We start from the raw sequence: 24,768 nt of genomic DNA, 5'->3' as shown, positions 1-24,768 counted from the left end.
GTAGGTGAGGATCCTGGTTGGACAAGTGACTTAAGATTGAGGACAGTGCTTTTTAGAGAAGAACTAATGGGTTTCAAATTGAAGTCAAAATTTAAAAATAGGGCTTCCCTGGTGGTGCAGTGGTTGAGAGTCTGCCTGCCGATGCAGGGGACACGGGTTCGTGCCCCGGTCCGGGAAGATCCCACATGCCGCGGAGCGGCTGGGGCGTGAGCCATGGCTGCTGAGCCTGTGCATCCGGAGCCTGTGCTCCGCAACGGGGGAGGCCACAACAGTGAGAGAGGCCCGCGTACCGCAAAAAAAAAAAAAAAAAAAAAAAAAATTTAAAAATATCTCAAAGGCTGGACCTTAAGCTGAATTTGACCAAATGATAATTTTAACAGATACAGGTGTAAACTTTTTCAGAATATAAATTGCACAGCTATGAAATGGAGAAAAGTGGAGTGTTTACTGTTCAGTTTCTTTAACGTTTCTGTGTGTTTGAAAATTTTCATAATAAAATGTTATCAGAAAAAAAGAGAAAAGCAACTTAGCAGCAGTTTGTGTGAAAGAGGCTTTGTAGTGTTAGGTAACCATGAACTCTGGAGGAGCCTCTGGTAGCTCCTGGCCAAACAGGGTTTTTTCTTAGATTAAGTTGAGAAGTTCAGTGTCTAGATGGAGAAGGTAATAGTTGGCTGGGTGCTGTGCTTGCAGACCAGGTCCTCCTCCTGTCTGTGCCAATGGCACAGGTGTGCGAAGTCTGGAGTAGGGGCTGGAGACTCTCAGACCGACGTGGGGGAAGGGCAGACTTATCAAAGCGCTGTGCTGGTCCTCAGATCCTGGGAGAGCTGTGGGCTGAGGGTACTTTTGAGTATGGTGCTCAGATTCAGGTCAGAGGAAAGGAGTTGCAGGGAAGGAGATGCCCTTCTGGCCCCTCTCCCCGAGCCCCCATATGGTGTCCTTCAGTCCATCCTCTGCAGCACCAGGTTTCTCTTTAGGAAGGACACATCCAGTCAGGGCGGCACTGCCTTCAGTCCTCAGTGCTGTGTGTCAGACCGAACGAAGCCCTTCCCCGCTGGTCGTCACTGTGACGTTTCTCTGTTTGAGCAGGCCCAGGTCTTCAGGGGGCCCGTGCTTTCGTAAACCTCTGACCTGTACCTCCCTCCCTGTTCTGCAAGGGCAGAACCAGGGACGATGTCCCCCTGCTCTCACCATACCTTGTACATGTATGTCCCTCATGTTTGCAGTAGGTTCATCAAGGATGGAGACCTGTTCACTTATGCACCTCATTCTTCCCCTAGACTGTGAGCCCCTGGAAGGTAGGTATTTTTGTCTTAATCAGCTTAGGATGTCCATCTATTTATTTATCCTTGTTTCACTAGATTCCCAGAGAATTGGCGTTTGGCTTGTCTTGGCACAAAATAAGTGTTCAGTGACTGTTAAGTAATGACTTGCTTCCTAACTTAGTAGTCAGTATGCTCCATTTTTTGTCAGTGGTGCTCCATGTGGGGTTTCCTATAAGGGGCCTCCAAGATATTTTCCATTTTTAAGAGTCTGTAATTTGATTTTTAGATAGTATTTTACCTGCCATGTGTGGAAGGTAAGAGATGGCCCTTTGTTTTCCTTATGTGACCTCCTTATACATGTAAAGGAAACTCAAGCTTCCTGTGTGGCTGCGGCTATGTAATTAGCTTTAGGCAGGGCTCCTGGAGCTGTAAATCCTGTACTGGGACATCCTGGTAAGAGGTCCAGCCACCCAGACTGCAGCCTTCACACTGAATGCAAGCTTATTTGTGTAAATGAGAGCAGTTTTGCCTCTGCCCTTGCCTAACAATTATTTTAAATAAAAAAGTAGCAGCCCTCTATAAATGAATATGATTATAGCTAAGGTTTTTACTTTTACAGCTATAACATAATACATACTGATTTAGACCTGGTAATAAGTTTTCTAAAATCTATCCAAAAGGTAGATTTTATATTAAATAACATGGTAATTAGCACCTTCAAAATGAAAGATATTGGTCAAGAGTACCAGCACTAACCGGTAGGACAAGTAGGTAAGTCTAGAAGGGGCAGATTGAGCAGTATAATTTTAGTGTTGTTACATTTTGTTCATCTCTTGTGAAATCTTCATTGAGATAAAAATTGCCAGTTTCTGAGGAAGTGCTTGTGTATGGTTGCATTGGAGGCCATATGGATTGGCGGGCAGGGTGAGGGGTTTGGATTGAGACTACTGTCACTAAAGAATGGTTGACCCAGGGAGAGTTACATCATCAGCGCCCACCTGTGGGAATTCAGGGACCTGTGCTGGGTGTGGCGCAGCTGGGGCATGATGCCTGTCCGTGGGAGGGGCTTGCGGCCTTCAGTGTCTTTCCCTATTTGGGGAGCAGTGCATATATTTCGATGTTTTTAGTTTAAGAAATATTTAATATCTTAAGAAATATTATTTGAGAAATACATGTGACACACTCCTTGGATTATTGTTATTTGAGATTATTCTTAGCATATGTAGAGAGACAGCATCCATCCTGTTTTTGTGAGGAGAGCTACTTTTTATTCCCCCCCACACCTTGATTTCACTGGACTAGAGGTTGTGGTGGGTGCCTATGTGACACCCTCGTGCAGGCCGGGGAGGCGTAGTGGTAACTTCCATCGCACTCCTTTTCGCAGTCAGGCCCTGGAAGTGCTGCATGCTGTGTTGTCCTCTCCCTCCACTCTGCATCTCTCCCAGGCCTGGGGCTCCAGGGAGGGTCTGGGCCAACTCCTGGGCCTGCTCCTTAACCTGGTGTGGGGGACCAAGGTCTCTGGTGAATTACCACCTGTTTTGGAGGATCCTTGTCCTTAATAGGGGTCATTTTAGAAAATTGTGGAAGCTTTTTTGACTGTCTCAATGGTTGGTGGAGACTGTTGATATTTAATAGGTAGGGGCCCTGGAATTCTAGACTCAATGAAGTGACAGTTCTGCAGAATGAAAACTTATCCTGAGATCTGCAAAACTTTGGAATATCTTGCTGAATAATTTATGTGGACAGAAAAAAAACCTGTTTATGACTGAGCCTAGAATCTTATTCCATCTTACACAAAGAAAGCAGTTTTTAAACATACTTTTTGGTATATATGGAATTTTCCAGGGTTGTACTTACTGTAGACACTGAGGGGAAATTGTTTTGTTCTCAGCTATGAAGTATATTAGGGTTCTCCAGAGAGATGGAACCAATAGGATGGAACCAACCTTATTATAAGGAGTTGGCTCACATGCATATGGGGGCTGAGGAGTCCCAAGATCTGCAGTTGGTAGGCTGGGGCCCCCGGAGAGCCGCTAGCGTAAGTTCCAGTCTGAGAGTTGGAGTCCAAAGCCAGGAAAAGACTGACATCCCAACTCAAGAAGTCAGTCAGGAAGAGTTGCCTCAGACTCCAGCCTTTTTGTTCTATTCAGGTCTTCGATTAGTTGGATGAGGCCCGCCCACATTAGGGAGAACACCTGCTTCACCAAGCGTACGAATTTAATCATTAATCTCCATCAGAAACACCCTCACACCCAGAATACTGTTTGACAAAATGTGTGGGTGCCCTGCAGCTCAGTCAGGTTGACATAAGATGAGCCGTCACACCAAGCGTGGTTCCCGCTTTTAGAAAATCACATTCTGGAGAGCGTGCATGGAGATGGCATGTATCTGAGTTGCCAGGACCTCGTGCCCAAGTCAACACTGTTTGTAACTGTCAGATTCACAGTGATTCAGCTTAGAGCTGTGCATTTCTGACTGTTTTATCCCTAGTATAGTCTGGCTTGAACAGTTACGTGTCAAAATTTGTATTTATTTTATTTTATTATTTTTTTATAAATTTATTTATTTATTTATGGCTGCGTTGGGTCTTCGTTGCTGCGTGCGGGCTTTCTCTAGTTGTGGCGAGTGGGGGCTACTCTTACTTGCGTTGCATGGGCTCCTCATTGCAGTGGCTTCTCTTGTTGCGGAGCGTGGGCTCTAGGCGTGTGGGCTTTGGTAGTTGTGGCACGAGGGCTCAGTAGTTGTGGCTTGCAGGCTCTAGAGCGTAGGCTCAGTAGTTGTGGCACATGGGCTTAGTTGCTCCGCGGCCTGTGGGATCTTCCTGGACCAGGGCTTGAGTGTCCCCTGCATTGGCAGACGGATTCTTAACCACTGAGCCACCAGGGAAGCCCAGCAGGCGGATTCTTAACCACTGTGCCACCAGGCAAGTCCTAGTAACTCTGTGTTTAACCACTTGAGGAACTGCCAGACTATCTTCCAATGTGGCTGCACCATTTTGCATTTGTGCCAGCAGTGCTTGACTCTTCCAATCATTCCACATCCTCTCTAACATTTGTTACCATCTAGCTTTTTGATTATAGCCACCCTAGTGGGAGGGAAGTGGTAGTTCATTAGGTTTTAACTCTGGGACAGAGACAGCAGCAGGAAAGGGACAGTCTGTTACGTTGTCCAGTATGGTGTCTACCATGTAACTTTAAATTTAAAAAGATTAAAATTTAAATTTTAGTTCCTCAGTCACACTAGCCACATTTCAAGTGCTCGGCAGCCACAAGTAGCTGGTGGCTACTGTATTTCGGATAGCACACATGGATACCAAACATTTTCATAGTTGCAGTAAGTTCTGTTGGATTGTGCTGGTCTAGAAAAAGTTAATTTAACAGCAGCTGGAGGAGTAGGCAGAGAATGGGAGAGGGTCTGAGTAGTGTAGGAAGGAGTGCAGGCGTGGAATTTGGAGCAGAGAAGAAAGAAACTTTGGGAAGCCATTTACAAGATATGAGACTTAGAAAAAAGATAAATACAAAGGGAAAGTGAGACGTTGAAGGAAAGGTCCTTAGGAACTTGATTTTTCTACAAAATCAACTTAGTGATGGGTCCAGTCTAATTCCTTAATTTTACAGGTAGAAAAGCACAAAGTTGCCGGTTGGCAGGGATTAGCATAACTGTGGTGCACGTGTTGTGGGAAGCCGCTCCTGTCTGTCTTGGTCATTTTCAGTGTCCTCTGGGAACCTATAAGGAGCAGCTTGGTAGAGCTAAACTAGAGGGAGTGCCAACTCTGGGCTGGGTGCTCCAATGGGACAGGGAAGTAGAAAGCAGAAGGCTTCAGGGCAAGCAGACGGGTGATTTGATTGTCACCAAGTACAGCATTTTCTGGAAGGAAGAACCAGGAAGTTGGGAGAAGGCTGGAGAGGAGACTGAGGTCTCGCTGTGTTTTGCTTGGTGTCAAAAACAGTGTTCTTTTTGCTCCGAGGCCTTATCACGGTGAGGGTGGAGCGGAGCCCCCTTTGCCCTGTCTCACTGTTCTGCCACCAAACCAGTTGGTACAGTTTGTGTTACGTCAGGCAAGATAAATCTGGAGCGTTCGAATACAGTCTAGGTGAAGTGTTCATTGAAGCTATTGGAACGAGCCTTTTCTTTTCCAAAAGGCTATTCTGTAAGTTTCTCTTTATTTTTATTAGTGTGTAGAAATCTTCCTAAAATAGACCAACTTCTTTTTTGTGCTCAGTGTAGTTTCTCAGCGTCATGGTACATAAACTTCCTTACGTTCACAGTAGGCTTTCATTTTTGTTAGTCGTATTATTTACTTTACCCAGACCAGGCCAATGTGTCTTTCCAAACATGATACTACGGTAGAGGCTGCTTTTCTAGCTCAGCTAATAGAGGTATGTTGAAGGGTTTTTCTGCCCGTAGTTCTGTGTGTGGCCAGTGTTATTCCAGGTCCTCTAAGCTTGAAATTGAGTCTGTTCCACTTAGGCGAAAGGTTTGCTGTCATGGTTTTAAGGTTGTAAAAGAGTGCCCTTACTTCCTGAACCAAATATTGAGGCTTATGTTCTTATAAGGCATTTTGATGCTTCCTCTTGATAAAAGAGATATACTGGGAAATATATTTAGATCCTGAATGTTGGAGTTTCTGGGCTGTTTTGCTGGTTTATGTGGAAATACCACAACAAATATTTGAAGGTAGGACTGTGCTGGATAATTTGGAAAGCGTGATCACCTTAGAGACCTGCAAAGTGGCTCATTCTCAAGCGCCAGGATGATTATTGCTTCACTAAACGTACTGTGTGTTACTGTTTTTACTGAGAGAACTAGAAAGTAGAAAATAATTTCAAGTCAGTAGTGTTCAAGAAGGAAGCCTTGAAAACAGGGTGCATTCTGATTAATAAGTCTAAGAATTTTTCATCCTTTATTTTCTGTAGCGACATCTAGCTTTCAAACATTTTTACTTAGTTCATGGTAAGATCCTTCAAAAACAAATTTTTAGAGAGCTTTCTTACAGTTTTGTTCTCAGTATAATGCCATTTATCTCCACAGATTTGCTTGTAAATGCATCACGAAGAGGCAGCCCAGAATGAAGAAAACAAGCAGGAGTGTTGGCTCAGTGCCTAAGGTGTCTGGGATAAGCAAAGCGCAAACAGCAGACAAAACGAAACCCGAAAACAGCTCTTCAGCATCTGCAGGAGGCAAACTCATAAAACCTGGAACAGCAGCTTCGTTGTCAAAGGTATTTACGTGGTTGTGTTTAAATATGTGATGAATTGTAGGAGGAGTGAGTCTTCATATGATGTTTGATTTATCACATAAATGTTATTTAGGATTCACCCTCTTCAAAGAGAGTTCACGTTGTGGTGGACTTAATTGGTGTTTGGTCGGTCTTTACGAACGAAACCAAGTAGCAGGCTTACTTGTGAGCAAATCGCTGTGCCGGTGTGGGAGAGCCTGCCTTCAAGGAGCTCGTGGAGGAAAGGATGGAGGCAAGTCACTGGCACGAACAACTAAAATACAAGTGAAAAAGTCAGATGCCCTGGGAGAGCAGCAGAGTAGCGTAAACAGTTTCAAGTAGGAAAACATCGTTTCTGCCCAAGAAGGCTTAATGAAAAGAGCATGTGCGTGAGGTCTTAAAGGACGGCCAGTATGACATTCCTGAAACCCCTGAACAGGGGTTTTTATTCCCACCCATCCCCCTACACTGTTACCGTAAACTGTTACTTGTTTTTTGACAACTGATCCAGTATTAATCCCAGGCAAAATTGGGTGATATTAATTTAGTCAGAGCATAACTAGTTTTCTTGTTACACTCCTTTCTTTAGAGGCTAGTTTAGTTTTTGTTAGTAAAGGGTAGTGGTACGTTAGATCCCGGGCTTCGGGAGCAGACAGGCCCAGGCTGGGCATATGTATACTAGGGCTGCGGTCAGGATGGAAGTGAGGGTGTAGGAAAGAGGACGTTGCAGGGCCTGGCTCACAGCAAGGGCTTTGTAAGGGACTGGCAGTAGAGTTTTTCCTGGTTAGCTCTGGAAACTTCCTGCAGCTCAGGATTGATTGACAGTAGCAGGCTTCCCATGGGTGTTCTCAGTGTCTGTGTTGAGATGACTCTGGGCCTTTTTTCTGCTGGTCAAGTCTTAGATTCACTGGACAGAGATGCACATGGTCTTCTTCTGGTCTTTCTCAGTCCAGAATTCACTTATTTGTTCTTTGCTTGCTTGTTTTGAGGTTTGGTGTTTTGGGGTAGAAACGTTGACTCTATGGAGAATACCTGGAGAGAGTTTTTGCTCGTCTGATAGGGAGGAACCAAGAAGTACCTGAAACGCGATCTGTTCAGAAGCCTTTTGTCCAGGAAAGGCTTTATAGATGTGACAATTATTTTAAGAAGCACCTCACAGGAACAGCTGATGAGGGACTTCCTTATATGTGTTGAAAGATCTAGCAGGAAATGCTGGTTTTTCTATTCCAGGGTTGTCGAAACTGAATGCAGACTTACTCTGTGGGCTTGGAGATGCCACCAGATTTTCTCCTTGCTACATCCCTGATGAGCAGCTGGGTGTCATCCTGCGGCCCGGAGGGTGATACCAGGAGTAGACCTTTACCCTGCTTCCGTTAGTCTGAATCAGCACGCTGAGCAATTTCCTTGGTGGCAGTGCTGCCTCTCTCTCGTGTAAGAAAGCTGGTATTTTCTGCCCCAGCTGTTCACTCAGTTGCTCGCCTGTTTTCAGAGTGGAGTGCCTGTGTGCCTGGGCGACCCGTGACTTATGGGCCTGGAGGAGCAGGCTGAAGCGTTGGCACGGGGTGTGCACTACTGCCTGCCTTGTTGCCTCCTCCTCGCTGGCAGGCAGTGTCTCTGAGGTTCACACCGGAGCGTGTCCTGAGCAGCATGTCTGGTCTTCCAAAGCATGTATCCTGAGTCGATGGCAGCCTAGTCTTGAGCAGTGAGTACTTCTTCATTGTAAGGCAGAACCGTATCTCTGCTCTGTGCCAGCTGTCCATGGCTTTGGCTTTGGTGAGTTGGCTGATTTAAGTATTTCTCTGTGTGTGTGTGTGTGTGTGTGTGTGTGTGTGTGTGTGTGTGTGGAGTGGGGAGGGTCATAGAAGAGGTGAAACTATTTGGGAACACTTTACCTCAACTGGAGCAAGTGCTTTACTTAAAAAAGGAGGGGGAAAAAGTCATTGAATAGAAATTAGAGTAAGAGGGAAAGAAGAAAATAGTGAAAATGATAGAAAAATTGGAAAAAGCGAAAGGACCTAGGGAACCCACAAACTTGTGTTATTTTATTTTTATAAGCTTCCATATTTCACTGTGCTTCTCTAGCATATGGTCACTTCCCACAACTTGAATTCTGTAACTGATGGAGCCTTGATGATTACCAGAAGAATGAAGCATTTGGCTTTTAATCATTGAGACACCGTGTCCACACATCCACTCTCGTGGACACCCACACGGTGTCTGTCACCGCGCAAGATTCACGTAACACCAACACTTTTCTTACACTTGGCAGGGTACAGGGATATGTATTTCTCTTCTTGGCTGCAACCAAGGATTGAACCCAGTCCTGGCATTGAAAGCGCCGAGTCCTAACCACTGGACCTCCAGGGAATCCCCAAGGATATGTGTTTCTTTACCTCTCTTTTCAAATGTTTATAGCTAGATCTAGTGAGATGTAGGGGAGGACCTTTTTGAGTCTGAATGGAGCTTCTGTAAACATGAAAAGAAGCACTATGGCTGTTCACAGCATGTTTGGAGGAAGTTGGTCCCATTTCTGTGAGTAGCTGTAACATCTGGCTTGGGCCTTTGTGTGGGTCATTCTTCTTTGTCACAGCCAGCAGAGAGGGTTATTTCCAGGTAGAGGTGGTCTCCTACATGCCTGCACTTTTCGGCTGTCCAAACTTAATCCTTTAGAAGTAGTACACTTTTTCATTGTCCTGGGGATACTTTTTTCTAAAACTTGATAGATGAGAGTTAATAAGTTAGGGTTTATCTAAATAATTGATGATTCTCAATGATGATTTGTGATCATACCTTTTCAGTGTAAAAGTTAGTTCACAGGGGCTTCCCTGGTGGCGCAGTGGTTGAGAGTCCGCCTGCCGATGCAGGGGACATGGGTTCGTGCCCTGGTCCGGGAAGATCCCACATGCCGCGGAGCGGCTAGGCCCGTGAGCCATGGCCGCTGAGCCTGCGCGTCCGGAGCCTGTGCGCCACAACAGTGAGAGGCCCACATACCGCAAATAAAAAAAAAGTTCACAGTTTGACTGAGTAATCCATCTCTGAAACCTGGAAGGTAGAAATTTTAAACTAATCTTAAAATACGAGGTGGAGATGCAGACTGTGAAACTTGGACCTTACCTGGAAAAGCATGTATTCTTTGGTTGTATTATTTTGTTATTTGTATCTGTATGTTTTTACCAAATGATTGTGTTTTGCACCTGTTATTAAAAAGTAGGCGAAAAATCTATTCCTTCATCAATTTCATTTTTTTTGACTGTTGCTGATGGGGGATGTTTACATGTGGGAATACACATGTATTTATAGAACTGTGTAACAAAAATTAAAACAGAAAAAATATCAGAGCCTGCCAAGTACCTTCGTGTAAAAGGCAAGTTGGAAAGTGCAGAGTTGTTTCTTGTTTTGTTTTTACTTTTCTGATAAAGTAGAACATACACCCAGAGAAGTTCACAAAGCATCTGTGTTGGGCTTAGTGAGGGGTGAATGTACCCTGGGCCATCAGCCAGGTCAGGAAGCAGAGCCTGCCTGCACCTCAGTGGCCACCCCCCGACCCCTCTGTGCCTCCTTCATCACTGCCCTTTCCTTCCTCTCCGGAAGTAACTACCACTCTAACTTCTAGCCCCCAAGATTCATTTTGCCTGTTTTGGATCTTTATATAGATGTAATTGAACATGAAGTTCTTTTCATGTGTGTCTGGTTTCCTTAACTCTGTTTAGGTCATGATATTCATCTCTGTTGTTGCCTATAGCAGCAGCTCCTCCCTTTTTTTTTTTTCTTAGTTGAAGTATAATTGATTTACAATATTGTGTTAGTTTCAGGTGTACAACAAAGTGATTCAGCTATATTATATATATTTTTAGATTATTTTCCATTATAGGTCTCAAAAAATATTGATTATATTTCCCTGTGCTGTAGTAAACCCTTGTTGCTTATCTTATTTTATGTATAGTAGTGTGTATCTGTTAATCCTGTACTCCTAATTTATCCACCCCCCGCCACCTTCCCCTTTGGTAACCATAAGTTTGTTTTCTATGTCTGTGAGTCTGTCTGTTTTGTATATACATTCATGTGTAAGCAGCTCCTCCTTGCTGATTACTAACTGTGGAATGTCCACAAGCCATACACCTCTTCTGCCCTTGATGGACATCTATCTGGAGTTTCCTTTGGGGCTATTAGTCATAGTACTGTTATGAACATCCTACACACGTCTTTTATACGCAAGTGCACCCATTTCTGTTGACTCCATAACCAGGAGTAAAATTGCTGGGTTGTAAGGTGCATGGCATTCACCTTTCATAGGTAGATGGTCAGTCACTTCCCAAAGGGGTTAACTCTGGGATGCCCCACATCCTCACCTGCACTTACATTACTCTTTTCATTGTAACCATTCATAGAGGTGTTATAAAGTGGGTTTAATTTACATTTGCATTGTTATCAATGAGATTAAGCACCTTTTCATGTCTTATTTTTAAGTGTTTAGTGGACATTTAGATATTCTCTTATGTGAAGTGCCTTTTCAGATCACTTGCCCATATTTTTACTGTGGTGTCTTTTTTCCCTCAACTTGTGTGTGTGTGTGTGTGTGTGTGTGTGTGTGTGTGTGTGTGTGGGTGGTAAAACACACATAACATTTATCATCTTAACCATTGTTAAGTGTACCGTTTTGTGGCATTAAGTACATCCACATTGCTGAGTAACTGTCACCACCGTCCATCTTCAAAACTTTTTCATTTTCCCAGACTGAGACTCTGTCTCCATTGAACACTAACTCCCCATCTCCTCCTCCCAGTTCCTGGCAACCACCATTCCACTCTCTGTCTCTGTGAGTCTGACTACTCTGAGTACTTCATATGAGTAGGATTACACAGTATTTGTCTTTTTGTGACTGGCCTATTTACCGTAGCAAAATGTCTTCAGAGTCATCTATGTTGTAGCATATTGCAGAATTTCCTTCCTTTTTAAGGCTGAATAATACTCCACTGTATGTATAGATCACACTTTGTTTATCCATGCTTCCATCAGCGGATACTTGGGTTGCTTCTACCTTTTGGCTATTGTGAATAATAGCTGTGAACATGGGTGTACAAATATCTCTTAGAGACCCTGCTTTCAATTCTTTTGGGTATATACCCAGAAGTGGAATTGTGGGGTTGTATGGTAGTTTGATTTTTAATTGAAGAACGACCATACTGTTTTCCACAGCAGCTGCACCATTTTATATTCCCACCAACAGTGCACAAGGGTTCCCCTTTTGCTAATCCTTGCAAGCACTTGTTTTTTCTGTTTTTTGGTAGTAGCCGTCCTAGTGGCTGAGGTGGTGCAGTGTTTCTTTGTACTGATTTATCATTCTTTACCTATTCTAGACGTGAACCCTTTGTCATTTATATGCGTTGTACGTATATTCTCCTACTCTGTACCTTCTCTTTCTACTTCTTTTTGTTTTAATTAATTAATTATTTGGCTGCGTTGGGTCTTCGTTGCTGTGCACAGGCTTTCTCTAGTTGCGGTGAGCGGGAGCTACTCTTCGTTGTGGTGCGTGGGCTTCCCTTTGCGGTGGCTTCTCTTGTTGTAGAGCTCGGGCTGTAGGCGCGTGGGCTTCAGTAGTTGTGGCACACGGGCTCAGTAGTTGTGGCTCACAGACTCTTAGAGCACAGGCTCAGTAGTTGTGGAACATGGGCTTAGTTGCTCCACGGCATGTGGGATCGTCCTGGATCAGGGCTCAAACCTGTGTCCCCTGCATTGGCAGGCGGATTCTTAACCACTGAGCCACCAGGGAAGCCCCCAGAAGTACATAATTTTTTTCTTGATCTGTTTAAGTGTAAATTGTAGAGCTAATCCTCCTTTATTGCTGAGTATTTCAGTGTGTATTTCCTTAAAAAACAAGACCATTCTCTTATAACCATAGTACAATAACATCTGGAAATGAACATTGATAAAATGCTAGTATCTGATCTGTAGACTTTAGTTAAATTTCACCAATTGTGCTAATGTCCACTTTAGCAAAAAAGGAAGAAAAATTTTTTTCTGGTCCAGGATTCAGTCCGGGGTTGTGAATTGCATATAGCTGTTCTTCATTCTCCTTAAATTTGGAATAGTTCCTCAGTCTTTGTCTTTTAGGACCTTGACATTTACTAAAGCGTGCAGTTCCGTTTGTTTGGCTGACTGTCCTCCACATTTGGGTTTGTCAGTGTTTCCGTAGGCTGGGGCTGCAGGGTCCTGCAGGAGTCCCACAGAAGCTGGGCGTCCTAGGTGCAGCATTTCCAGAGGCACGTGGGGTGTGGTGTCAGTGTTCCTGGTGATGATAACTTGGTGAAGGTGGTGTCTGCTAGGTTCCTCCACTACCAGGTTACTATGTCGCCTTTTGTAAAAATAAGTATCTTGTCGAAAATACTTTGACACTGTAGATATTCTTCTCTCATCAAACTTTCACGTTAGTTTTAGCAATTTTTAGTAATTCTTTCCAGAATCAGTTATTACTATGATTATTACTATGATTTTTGCCAAGTGGTAATTTTATAATTCCATCATTCTTTCTACATTTATTAGTCAGCATTCTACTATAAGGAAGAGTTTTTACTTTTCTCCCATTTGCGTATTCATTTATATTAGTGTGGATTCATGGATTCTTCTTAAGTGGGCTGTAAACTGTTAGCATCATTTATTTTGATGCTCAGATTGTCCCCAGTTTGGCCGGTGGGAGTCCCTTCAAGCAGGGTCTTGTGTCCTTCTGACATGTTCCTCGTATTCTCTGAACAATTTCTTTTCTTTTTTTCTTTTAATTTATTTTTGGCCGCGTTGGGTCTTCGTTGCTGCACGCAGGCTTTCTCTAGTTGCAGCGAGCAGGGGCTTCTCCATTGCGGTGCGCGGGCTTCTCACTGTGGTGGCTTCTCTTGTTGCAGAGCATGGGCTCCAGGTATGCGGGCTCAGTAGTTGCAGCAAGCAGACTCTAGAGTGCAGGCTCAGTAGCTGTGGCGCCTGGGCTTAGTTCTGCGGCATGTGGGATCTTCCCTGGCCAGGGCTCGAACCTGTGTCCCCTGCATTAGCAGGCGGATTCTTAACCACTGCGCCACCTGGGAAGCCCCTCTCTGAGCAATTTCTTAATTTCTGGCACAGTAAATTTCCTGTTTTTCCAGCCCCAGCCCTAGAATCAGCCTTGTCTTCAAGGAGGCCTTGATCTTTTCAGTGAGGGGTAGAATTTAAACCGTCTGGAAGCTAGGTGTGCTCGTGGCTTTTGCACATATTGTTTATAAGCCCTTTCATCAGACAGAGGTAGGAGCGCGCACAGGTGTACATGCATATCAGTACCAATTTCTGTATCTACTTCTCTCCATACACATTAAAACCTCAGAGTTCACACTGATACTTCCAATTCCAGTTACAACACAAGGTTGCTAGTAGCCTTTGCACTTTCCATAATTGTAATCCCTTCCTCTGACAGTGGCATTGGTTATCTATAATAGATTTGTTTATTTTCTCAATCCTAGAATATACAGAAAATACAGATTTACTCACTGTTACCACTGCAAAAAACAATTCTACCAGCTGGAATTCAGAATTTATACTTCTTTGCATTTAGCTTGAGAGTTTGAGGGTTTATGGTCAAAATAGTGTGTTCAAAAGATACTTGATTGCCCCCATTCCAACCCCATGTGGTTGTATGATTCATTTGAAATGGAGTTGTGTCCACTTCTTCCCATTGTGTTCCACTTTAGGGTCCCCCCACCCTGTTTGTTTAATTATTCATTGTGAACACGTAAAGCACTCCCGTGGTTCCACGCGTCACAACTGTATGAGATATGGTCAGAGAAGTGCCCCCCATACTCCTTACTCTGTCTCTACCCACTGCTTAGAGGTAAGCAGTCTAATTTAGTTTTTCTATGTTTCTTTTTGCATAAATGAGCAGATGTTTATTTTCTATTTCTGCTTTCTTACACAAAAGTTGACATAATTAGATATACTTTTGCACTTGGCTTTCTTCCACTTAACGTATTCTAGAAACCTCTTTACACCACTTTTTAGCAGTCTTTCTCATTCTGTTTAACATTTCATTGTGTGGATATATATAGTTTATTCAGCTACTAACCTATGTACAGGCGTTTAAGGTGTTTCCAGTATTTTGCAACTAAAAACAATGCTGCAATGAGTAACTTTATGCGTATGTATTTTTGTCTTATTGGAAGTGTGTCTTCAGGTCTAAATTCCTAGAAGTGGGATTGCTGGGCAGGAGGTAAAGGCGTATGTAGCTTTGTTAGATGTCACCAGACTCCTTCCGTAAGGCTCTGTCAATCAAGCTGCATTCTCGCCAGCAACTTATGAGAGTGCCTGTTTCCTCACATCCTTCCCAAAGGAGTGTGTCATACTTTTTCCTTTTGTGCCAGTCTGAGGTGAGAAGTGGTATCTCAATGTTGTTTACTTTGTATTTCTAATATGAGTTAGTCTGACTAATCACCTTCTTTCGTACATTTGTGTGAGTTGATTGTATGTGATTGTTCATTTTGCTCACTATTCTTTGTGTTTTTTGGTCTCTTTCCCCTTAATTTTTAAGAGTTCTTTGTGTATTAGGGATATTAGCCCTTTATCTGTGAGATATTGTAAGTATACTTACCCAGTTTCTCATGTGTGGATTTTATTTTTAAACTTTGCTTATTTTTTTTGGCCATGCAAAAATTTAAATTTTTTCTTAAGATTTTTATGTAGTCAAATTTTTCAATTTTTTGTTTTATCATTCAGGATTTTGAATGATAGAAAGCCTTGGAATTTATTTTTGATATGGTATGAAATAGGGCTCATTCATCTTTTTTCCTTTGTGAATATACAGTTGACCTAGCACCATTTATTGAAAACTCCATTTTTTCTGTACTGCTTCTTTGGTCATAAATCAAGTGCCTATATATACAGTTTGGTTAATTAACGTGACAATATTGTATTATTCTAGTTATTGTGATAATTGCATAGATTTTGATTTGGTGCTCTGATGTATGTTTAACTTTGCTATTACCCAAAGGCAAATTGTAAACAGAGAACTGTGACAATTCAGCCACTTTTTACAGGAGTATGTAGGGTGGTCTTCAGATGTAATTATTATGGAAGGAAAGAATATTTAACTTATGGAGGAAGGAAAATTAGTTCAAAGATAATTTTAGCTTTTATTAACAATATAAAAAATAATTTGAAAATGTAAGAATATGCTAAGTTTATTTACTGCTTAGTAGACGAGGTACAAATTGACAGGAAGGGGGTGTAACTTGATTTACAATTTTTTTTTTGCATCATACTTGATAACCAGTTTCATTAAGAGATACTAGTCTTAAAGAATATGAACAGGGCTTCCCTGGTGGCACAGTGGTTGAGAGTCCGCCTGCCGATGCAGGGGATGCGGGTTCGTGCCCTGGTCTAGGAAGATCCCACATGCTGCGGAGCGGCTGGGCCCGTGAGCCATGGCCGCTGAGCCTGTGTGTCCAGAGCCTGTGCTCCGCAACAGGAGAGGCCACAACAGTGAGAGGCCTGTGTACCGCAAAAAAAAAAAAAAAAAAAAAAAAAAAAAAAAAAAGAATATGAACAATCCTTAATGATTAATGCAATATCCCCCTTCCTTATTATGTGATCTAGATTTTTCATAATATGACAACCCTAAATTACCAAAGCTTAATTCTGACAATTCATTTAAAACATTAATCTTCTTTCTGCCTCTTTTTTAGTAAGACAGATTGACCTACCTAATGGTACTACTCCATATACAGTCACTGACATTTAGAACTGGGAGAGGCTTCAGATTTAGAGATGAGTTGTTTTTGAACCATTTTAATTTGTAGAAATGAATTCATTGTGATTATCCGAGGGTGATTATCTCAATGGGAAACAACATAAGTTGGCTGGTTAACTTGTGGCTTCACCTTAGTGGGCAAAACTTTTGGTTATTTTATTTAAAAGCAGGGCTTTTTTTTCCTCCCCCGCAGACCTTTAACTCCTCTTTGTTCTCTCTCATTTCTAGGAGAAGTAAAATCAGATTTCTTCACTGTTTTTCTTAAGTAACAATTTTATACCCAATCCAGTTCTCCAGAGTGCTTGTTTTCTTTTTAAAAAGCTCACATTTTTGGGCTTCCCTGGTGGCGCAGTGGTTGAGAGTCCGCCTGCCGATGCAGGGGACGCGGGTTCGTGCCCCAGTCTGGGAAGATCCCACATGCCGCGGAGTGGCTGGCCCGTGACCCATGGCTGCTGAGCCTGCGCGTCCGGACCCTGTGCTCCGCAACGGGAGAGGCCACAGCAGTGAGAGGCCCGCATAGCGCAAACAAAAAAAAAAAAAAAACCCTCACATTTTTAAAATCATCTTCATAAAACATAAATAAATATTACAAATGGTCTTTCTCGAGTAGTATGATCATTTAACCCTCACTCTAACCATAAAATTTCTAATTTTTTATTTGTATATTACTTAGGCTTTAAAAAACAACAACCCTCCTTTCAATTTTGGCTTAAATTAGACTACAAAAAAAATAGAGGTAAGAAAAATAAATTTCAGAATAACTTCTTTTAGACATTGGCTCCATCGTTGCATCACTTCAGAGCAGTGAAGATTCCTCCTGACCCTCAGTACTGCTTCTCTCTAGAAACTGCAAGGTGGCGTTTCCTGTGGCCTTACAGACCTTTCCTGAGATAGCACATGTGAGGTTGCTATCCTAGAGTCACATCCTAGATGAGCGGTAGCAAGGAGGATGTCTGCACTTTCTCCCACCCCTCACTGAATCTGGCACGTGGGGGCACACAGTGGGCTTCCATAACATCTCTGAGTACATTATGATTTTCATATTTTAAAAAGAAGTGTGTGTGTGTGACTTCCCTGGAGGTCCAGTGGTTCAGACTCCGTGCTTCCAATGCAGGGGGCGCAGGTTTGATCACTGGGTGGGGAACTAAGATTCTGCGTGCTGTGCATGGTGTGGCCAAAATAAATAACTAAATAAAATAAAATTTTAAATGGCTTTATAAAAGAAAAAAAAAGTATATACTAAGGTGAAGATTTAATAAAATTAATTTAAAAAAGAAGTGATCATTTATGAAGCAGTGAAGAAGTTCTGTTTCTGTAGCACAGAGTGATGTGCTGCTTGGTAACTGTCAGAAAGTCCTTGTAGAATTCTTGAACTCAGCGTAAAAGTCAAGGGCTTTGTTTAGTGTCAAAATGTTATTTAATCTTGCTTCATCTAATCAATTTGTTTTTATCTTCTGTTGCTTCTAGACCAAGAGCAGTGATGACCTGTTAGCTGGGATGGCTGGAGGGGTGACTGTGACTAATGGTGTCAAAGGGAAGAAAAGCACCTGCCCTTCCGCAGCACCGTCAGCATCCGCCCCTGCCATGAGCACCATGGAGAACAGACCCAAGAGTAGCACAGGTAGGCGCGCGCTCGGCGTGAGGGTTACACTGCCTTTGTGTTTGAGTAGGTGAGTGCACTGGTATTTAGGGAATTCCATCTAATCGTAGAAAATTTCAAACATGCACAAAAGTATCTGGTATTTCATCTCTGTGTACTCATCACCCTTATCACCTGATGGCCACTCTTAGCTCCTTGACACCCACCTTCCCCTATTTTGAAGCAAATTCCAGATGTCATCCACAAATATTTAATTATCTTTGAAAGACAAGGATTCTTTTAAAAATATATTCATAATACCATTATCAGTCCTTAAAATAAATAATAACCATTTCTCAAATCATAAATTATTCAGTAAATATTTAAATTTCTAACTGTCTTATAAATATTACATACATATATTTACTTATTTGTTTGGATCAGGATTTACCAGGATTCACTTAAGGTCCATATATAGTAATTGGTGAAGTGTCTCTTAAATCTTCATTTTAAATCTATGAGTTCATCCCACTTTTTTCTTGCAGTTTAATTTTTGTGGAAACTGGTTGTTTGATCTGTAGAGTTTCCCATGATCTTGATGTCCCCCCACCCTTGGGTCGTGCTGTGTGGCTTGCGGGATCTTAGTTCCCCGACCAGGGATTGAACCCAGGCCCTGGCAGTGAAATCACCGAGACCTAACCACTGGACCACTATGAAACTGCCTCCTGTGATCTGGATTTTTTTTTTTTAATTATTTATTTATTTTTGGCTGGGTTGGGTCTTTGCTGCTGCACGTGGGCTTTCTCTAATTGCAGCGAGCGTGGGCCATTCTTCATTGCAGAGCACGGGCTCTCGGCGTGCGGGCTTCAGTAGTTGTGGCACACGGGCTTAGTTGCTCTGCAGCATGTGGGATCTTCCTGGATCAGGGATCGAACCAGTGTCCCCTGCATTGGTAGGCAGATTCTTAACCACTGTGCCATCAGGGAAGTCCCGTGATCTGGATTTTGATGTCACATTCCTATGATGTCCTTGATTTTATTCTTTTATTCTCTCTGTTTACTATAAATGTCATTGAATTTAGAACCTTGATGGGACAGACTCAGGTTCCTTCCTCTTACCCCCGCCAATTCCTTCCTAGGTAATAGTTGTCTGTCCGTCAGGAGGCCCATTGTTTCTGGCCGTGTCCCGTTCCATGTTGTTAGCAGCCTCTGATGGTTGATGGCTAGATCCATTCATTCCAGTCCTACCATTCTTTCTTCCTTCATTAGCAGCAGTTTGTTTCTAGATCTCATTCTGTAGTCCAAGGAGTAATGTTATCATACTTTACTTCTTACACTTACAGAAAAAAACTTTGAAACTTCCTATAAACTTAAGGTCATATGTTTGTAATAAAGTGTGTGAAAGCAAATTGGTAGAAATTATAGCAGACCTTCTTTTTCTATCATTATTTAGGCTCTTGTCCCCTCTGGTGTGTATTGGATGTTTTCCTAGCCCAGGTTTGCCTACTGTCATCTCTCCTGCTGTGACCCTCTGTGGATTCTTCCGCCCACTCCAGGTCACGCCCCACTGTTAATTGTAATAGCAGTGCAATACGATCACCAGGAGGAAACATGGAAGTCCTTACTTTGCTTTAGAGGCGTTATTCCATTTTGTGCTCACTACAGCCCTGTGAAGTAGAGGCTATCATTAGTCTCATTTTAGAGATGGCAAGCTACACTTAGAAAGCTCAAGTATCTTGCTCAGGGCCATGCATTCATTTGCTCAGTGAATGCTTACGGGGTGCCCATTTTGTACCAGGCCTCAAAGCTGGTGATGGAGCAGAGACTGGACCTTAAGTCTTTCGCCCTCAAGCCTGGGGTCGTCACCACATTTAACACTCTAGCTTGTGTGGTAAGAAGGAAATTCAGTACTCTAATCCCACCAGTATCTCCTCCTGGTTCTAGCCTTTAGAATTCCCTGGGTGCACACCCATGGTTCCCTGCTGACCAATGCCTCCTGCCCTCACAAGGCTGGAAATTATCACCTCCCCGGATCAGTTGCCCCATCTTTTCCCTCTTTTGGCCTCCATTTGCAGTTGTTCCTCCTAATCCTGTTACTTCTGCCTTTGAAATCTATTACAGATTTATTATCCCTTCTCTGCTCTTATGGAGATCTAGCTCTTGCTCCCCGAATGCAGGCCTTCCTTTAGTTTTACTGCTCTTCCTTCTTCCTGTTTCACTTCGCATCCTCTAGCTTAATTTCCATCAAAGTAGTCTTTCTCTGTGTTTCTTCCCCGCTCAAGAAAATTTATTGAACGTTTGTTGCTGCAACTCACCAAGTTCTCCCTGGCATTCAGGGCCCTATGGAAACCTTCCCCTGCTGCTTCCATCGACTGTAGGACCTTACTTTTCCTTCCTGTGTACGATGCTGCTTCCACTACCTCGTCCTCATCTGTCGCGTGGCCACCAGCATTCCCTACCCTGCTCTACACTTGATCCCTGGCAGAATTAGTGGTTCTCTTCCCACATCATCCTCCCTAGTGTAGACTTTTTTTTTTTTTTTTTTTGGGGTACACGGGCCTCTCACTGCTGTGGCTCTCCCGCTGCGGAGCACAGGCTCCGGATGTGCAGGCCCAGCGGCCACGGCTCACGGGCCCAGCCGCTCCACGGCACGCGGGATCCTCCCGGACCGGGGCACGAACCCGCGTCCCCTGCATCGGCAGGCGGACTCTCAACCACTGCGCCACCAGGGAAGCCCTCGTGTAGACCTGTTACTCCCCGTTACCTGGTTAGCCTGGTGCCTGCCACATAAAGAACCAGTTGGTGCTTTAAAAATATTCATTGGTCAGGTCTAGGACTTATTTTTCAAAGTAAAAAATAGTCTAATGATTTCCTTAAGTGTTTGTGGGTATTTAAACATACTCCTGTTCTTTTTATATTAAATACATGATCGTGTCAATTGTTTGCACAGGTTTAAAATTTTGGCAGTTAAGTAATGGTGTGCCTTGTGCAGCATATTTGACGAACGTGCTGTTATAACTTGGCAGTGATGCATCATCGTTTTCGAGCACTTAGGGAGGCAGAGTGGCATACTGCTTAGACTGCCTGCCTGTGTGTAAATCTTGGCTCATCCATGTATTACCTGTGGGATGTCAGCAGATTATTTAACATCTCTTTTTGGGTTTCTTTGTCTGTAAAACAGGATGATGATAATGAAGCTTGTGTAAATGTGTATGAAGTGTTAATATGTGTGTGTAGTAAGTATAAGTGCATGTTGTCCATTCTAATAATTCTTGTTATTGGTACTATTTTGTGGCATTTTATGGTGTGAAAAATTTTTTTGCATTTACTTTGATCATAGTTTTTGTGGTTATTGTAGGTAGCTTAGGTTTTTTGTTTGTCCACAGGCTGCCTCTCACTTCTGGTCATCTGTAATCTTCCTTCACTGTCTGTTTCTGCAGTTAGTTTGCTACCTGACTGGCTATCCCTAGAGTCACCTTCATCTGGCTTGCCCTAGATACTATGTCCCTGGCCACCTGTTGAAAGCCATGGTTTGGGATTCAAGTTCATGTGTATAGCTTTTTTTTAATGTGAAAGCTTTATTGAGATATAATTCACATTCCATAAAACTCACCCCTTTGCGGTATTCAACTCAGTAATAACTTCATTTAATTGATAATTAAAAGATGATTGATTTTCCAGTTTGGAGGAAACAACTTTACAGTAACCAGACTCTCAGGCAGAATTAGTGTAGGTCAGAATCACTGTGTGATTATGATTATAGATCCTTAGATTATATCTCATTCAACCGGGGGCATAACTATGTGCCTTACTTTTATTTATTTATTTATTTTCGGCTGCGTTGGGTCTTTGTTGTTGTGCGTATGCTTTCTCTAGTTACGGCGAGCAGGGGCTACTCTTTGTTTCAGTGCATGGGCTTCTCATTGTGGTGGCTTCTCTTGTTGCAGAGTATGGGCTCTAGGTGCATGGGCTTCAGTAGTTGTGGCTCATGGGCTCTAGAGCGCAGGCTCAGTAGTTGTGGTGCACAGGCTTAGTTGCTCTGTGGCATGTGGGATCTTCCCGGACCAGGGATCGAACCTGTGTCCCCTTCATTGGCAGGCTTATTCTTAACCACTGCGTCACCAGGGAAGTCCCACTATGTGCCTTTCTATTGCTAAGTTTTTGCCTTATATTCTTTGTCTTAAACATGTAGGCACGAGTTCTTCAACCAAGCGGAGCACTTCCACAGGTAATAAAGAATCCAGTTCTACTAGAGAAAGATTACGTGAACGTACCCGACTAAACCAGAGCAAAAAACTACCTTCTGCAGGTCAGGGGGCTAATGACATGGCGTTGGCTAAACGTTCCCGCAGTCGCACGGCTACGGAATGCGACATTCGTATGAGCAAGTCCAAATCGGACAATCAGATCAGTGACAAAGCTGCTCTGGAAGCCAAAGTGAAGGATCTTCTCACATTGGCAAAAACCAAAGACGTGGAGATTTTACATTTGAGAAACGAACTCCGAGACATGCGTGCTCAACTGGGCATTAACGAGGACCCTCCTGAGGGGGATGAGAAGTCCGAGAAGGAAGCCATCATTGTTCACCAGCCCACTGACGTCGAGTCCACTTTATTGCAGTTACAGGAACAGAATACTGCCATCCGCGAGGAGCTCAACCAGCTGAAAAATGAAAACAGAATGCTAAAGGACAGGTTGAACGCACTGGGCTTCTCCCTGGAGCAGAGGCTAGACCATTCTGAAAAACTGTTTGGCTATCAGTCCCTGAGCCCAGAGATCACCCCTGGTAACCAGAGCGATGGAGGGGGGACTCTGACTTCCTCGGTGGAGGGCTCTGCCCCTGGGTCAGTGGAGGATCTCCTGAGCCAGGATGAAAACACCCTCATGGACCATCAGCACAGTAACTCTATGGACAACCTGGACAGCGAGTGCAGCGAGGTGTACCAGCCCCTCACATCCAGCGATGACGCCCTGGACGCACCATCGTCCTCGGAGTCAGAAGGCATTCCGAGCATAGAGCGCTCTCGGAAGGGGAGCAGCGGGAACGCCAGCGAAGTGTCCGTCGCTTGTTTGACGGAACGCATACACCAGATGGAGGAGAACCAACACAGTACGAGTGAGGAACTTCAGGCGACTCTGCAAGAGCTCGCTGATCTACAGCAGATCACCCAGGAGCTGAACAGCGAAAACGAAAGGCTCGGAGAGGAGAAGGTGATTCTCATGGAGTCGTTATGTCAGCAAAGCGATAAGTTGGAACACTTCAGCCGACAGATCGAATATTTCCGCTCCCTTCTAGATGAGCATCACATTTCCTATGTCATAGACGAAGATGTAAAAAGTGGACGCTACATGGAACTGGAGCAACGCTACATGGATCTAGCTGAGAACACCCGTTTTGAACGGGAGCAGCTTCTTGGTGTCCAGCAGCATTTAAGCAATACTTTGAAGATGGCTGAGCAAGACAACAAGGAAGCTCAGGAGATGATCGGGGCACTCAAGGAGCGCAACCACCACATGGAGCGAATCATTGAGTCTGAGCAGAAGGGCAAGGCAGCCTTGGCAGCCACGCTGGAGGAGTTCAAAGCCACAGTGGCCAGTGACCAGATCGAGATGAATCGCCTGAAGGCCCAGCTGGAGAATGAGAAGCAGAAAGTGGCGGAGCTGTATTCCATCCATAACTCCGGAGACAAGTCTGACATTCAGGATCTCCTGGAGAGTGTCAGGCTGGACAAAGAAAAAGCAGAGACTCTGGCCAGTAGCCTACAGGAAGATCTGGCTCACACCCGGAATGATGCCAATCGATTGCAGGACACCATCGCAAAGGTACTGTTTAAGTATATAGAATGTTCTGGACCAGTGTTATGCGGCTGCAGTACATGGCATGCTTACTGAGAGCCAGCAGCCCTGGTGGTGTGTCATTAGCTTTTGTTAATCAGATGTTTTTTTAAGCTTCAGAATGGTTTTCTTGTATTGGGATGGAGTGAAAAGTATTCTTATAATAACGTCACTTCCACTCACTTGTACTTTGTTACCGTTTTCCTGCCTGTGAGAGGATGGGGCTGGAGTTACAACTAACTGAAGTTGTAACAGAAGTTGTCCCTAGTTCTGGGTATGCCCAGGGGAGTGTGTCATGCAGTTTTACCTCCTCCTCTGTAGTGTAGTTTGGCATAAGAAAAACAGAGAGCCAGTATTCCAGTCTGTGGGACCAGCAATGTCTGCCTCTTCTTATCCTTTTGTGGTTGTAGTTTTTCAAGTAGAGTTCTGTTGTGATTTAAAATTACTTTCGGAGTGAGAAGGCTCCTATTTCTTAGAGGCCCATGGTTTGTTGCTGGTGGGGACCTTAGTGATCATTGGTCCAGCCCCCTTTTTTTTACACGCAGTGTGATAGTGAGGACTCAGTCAGAACTGCAGCCCAGGGTTGCTGGCAGTCGCCAGCCTCACGCGGTTGCTGATGTAGTGTTTATTATTATTTTTTTAAATAAATGTATTTATTTTTTTGGCTGCATTGGGTCTTTGTTGCTGTGCGCAGGCTTTCTCTTGCTGCGGCGAGCAGGGGCTCTCTTTGTTGCAGTGCGAAGGCTTCTCGTTGCGGTGGCTTCTCTTGTTGCGGAGCACAGGCTCTAAGCGTGCAGGCTTCAGTAGTTGTGGCACGTGAGCTCAGTACTTGTAGCCTGCGGGCTCTAGAGCGCAGGCTCAGTTGCTCTGCCACATGTGGGATCTTCCCAGACCAGGGATCAAACCCGTGTCCCCTGCATTGGCAGGTGGATTCTTAACCACTGCGCCACCGGGGAAGTCCCTGATGTAGTGTTTATTTGCATGACTTATCTAATTATCCTAGCTTACATTTTATTTCCTGTTTCAGTGCAAAAAATTTTTAAAGTAGGAAACAGTATATCTTTGCTCAAAATTTGAATAATATAAACCTTAATTTTTTAAGTGACAACTTTCATACA

At 43.6% G+C, this 24,768-nt stretch overlaps 1 protein-coding gene across 5 annotated transcripts in view; it reads left to right on the top strand.

The window, feature by feature from the left end:
- The window catches only part of SPECC1L (sperm antigen with calponin homology and coiled-coil domains 1 like), a 121,764-nt gene that overhangs the window by 19,844 nt on the left and 77,152 nt on the right, over window positions 1–24,768 (top strand). For 3 of the 5 annotated variants that reach the window (XM_024763818.1, XM_024763820.1, XM_024763819.1), the window contains 3 exons: window positions 6,294–6,483; window positions 17,705–17,858; window positions 22,008–23,638. In XM_024763818.1, coding sequence (XP_024619586.1) covers window positions 6,331–6,483; window positions 17,705–17,858; window positions 22,008–23,638 — 1,938 coding nt within the window. In that variant the 5' untranslated portion in view covers window positions 6,294–6,330. Of the gene's footprint in view, window positions 1–6,293; window positions 6,484–7,917; window positions 8,254–17,704; window positions 17,859–22,007; window positions 23,639–24,768 lie in introns of those variants that run through there. The other 2 variants (XM_024763821.1, XM_024763822.1) reach the window with 2 other exon arrangements.

Source organism: Neophocaena asiaeorientalis, unplaced genomic scaffold (genome assembly GCF_003031525.2).
Source record: "Neophocaena asiaeorientalis asiaeorientalis breed wild unplaced genomic scaffold, Neophocaena_asiaeorientalis_V1.1 scaffold110, whole genome shotgun sequence".
NCBI classification, from domain to species: domain Eukaryota; kingdom Metazoa; phylum Chordata; class Mammalia; order Artiodactyla; family Phocoenidae; genus Neophocaena; species Neophocaena asiaeorientalis.
This window is presented reverse-complemented; position numbering and strand designations above follow the sequence as displayed.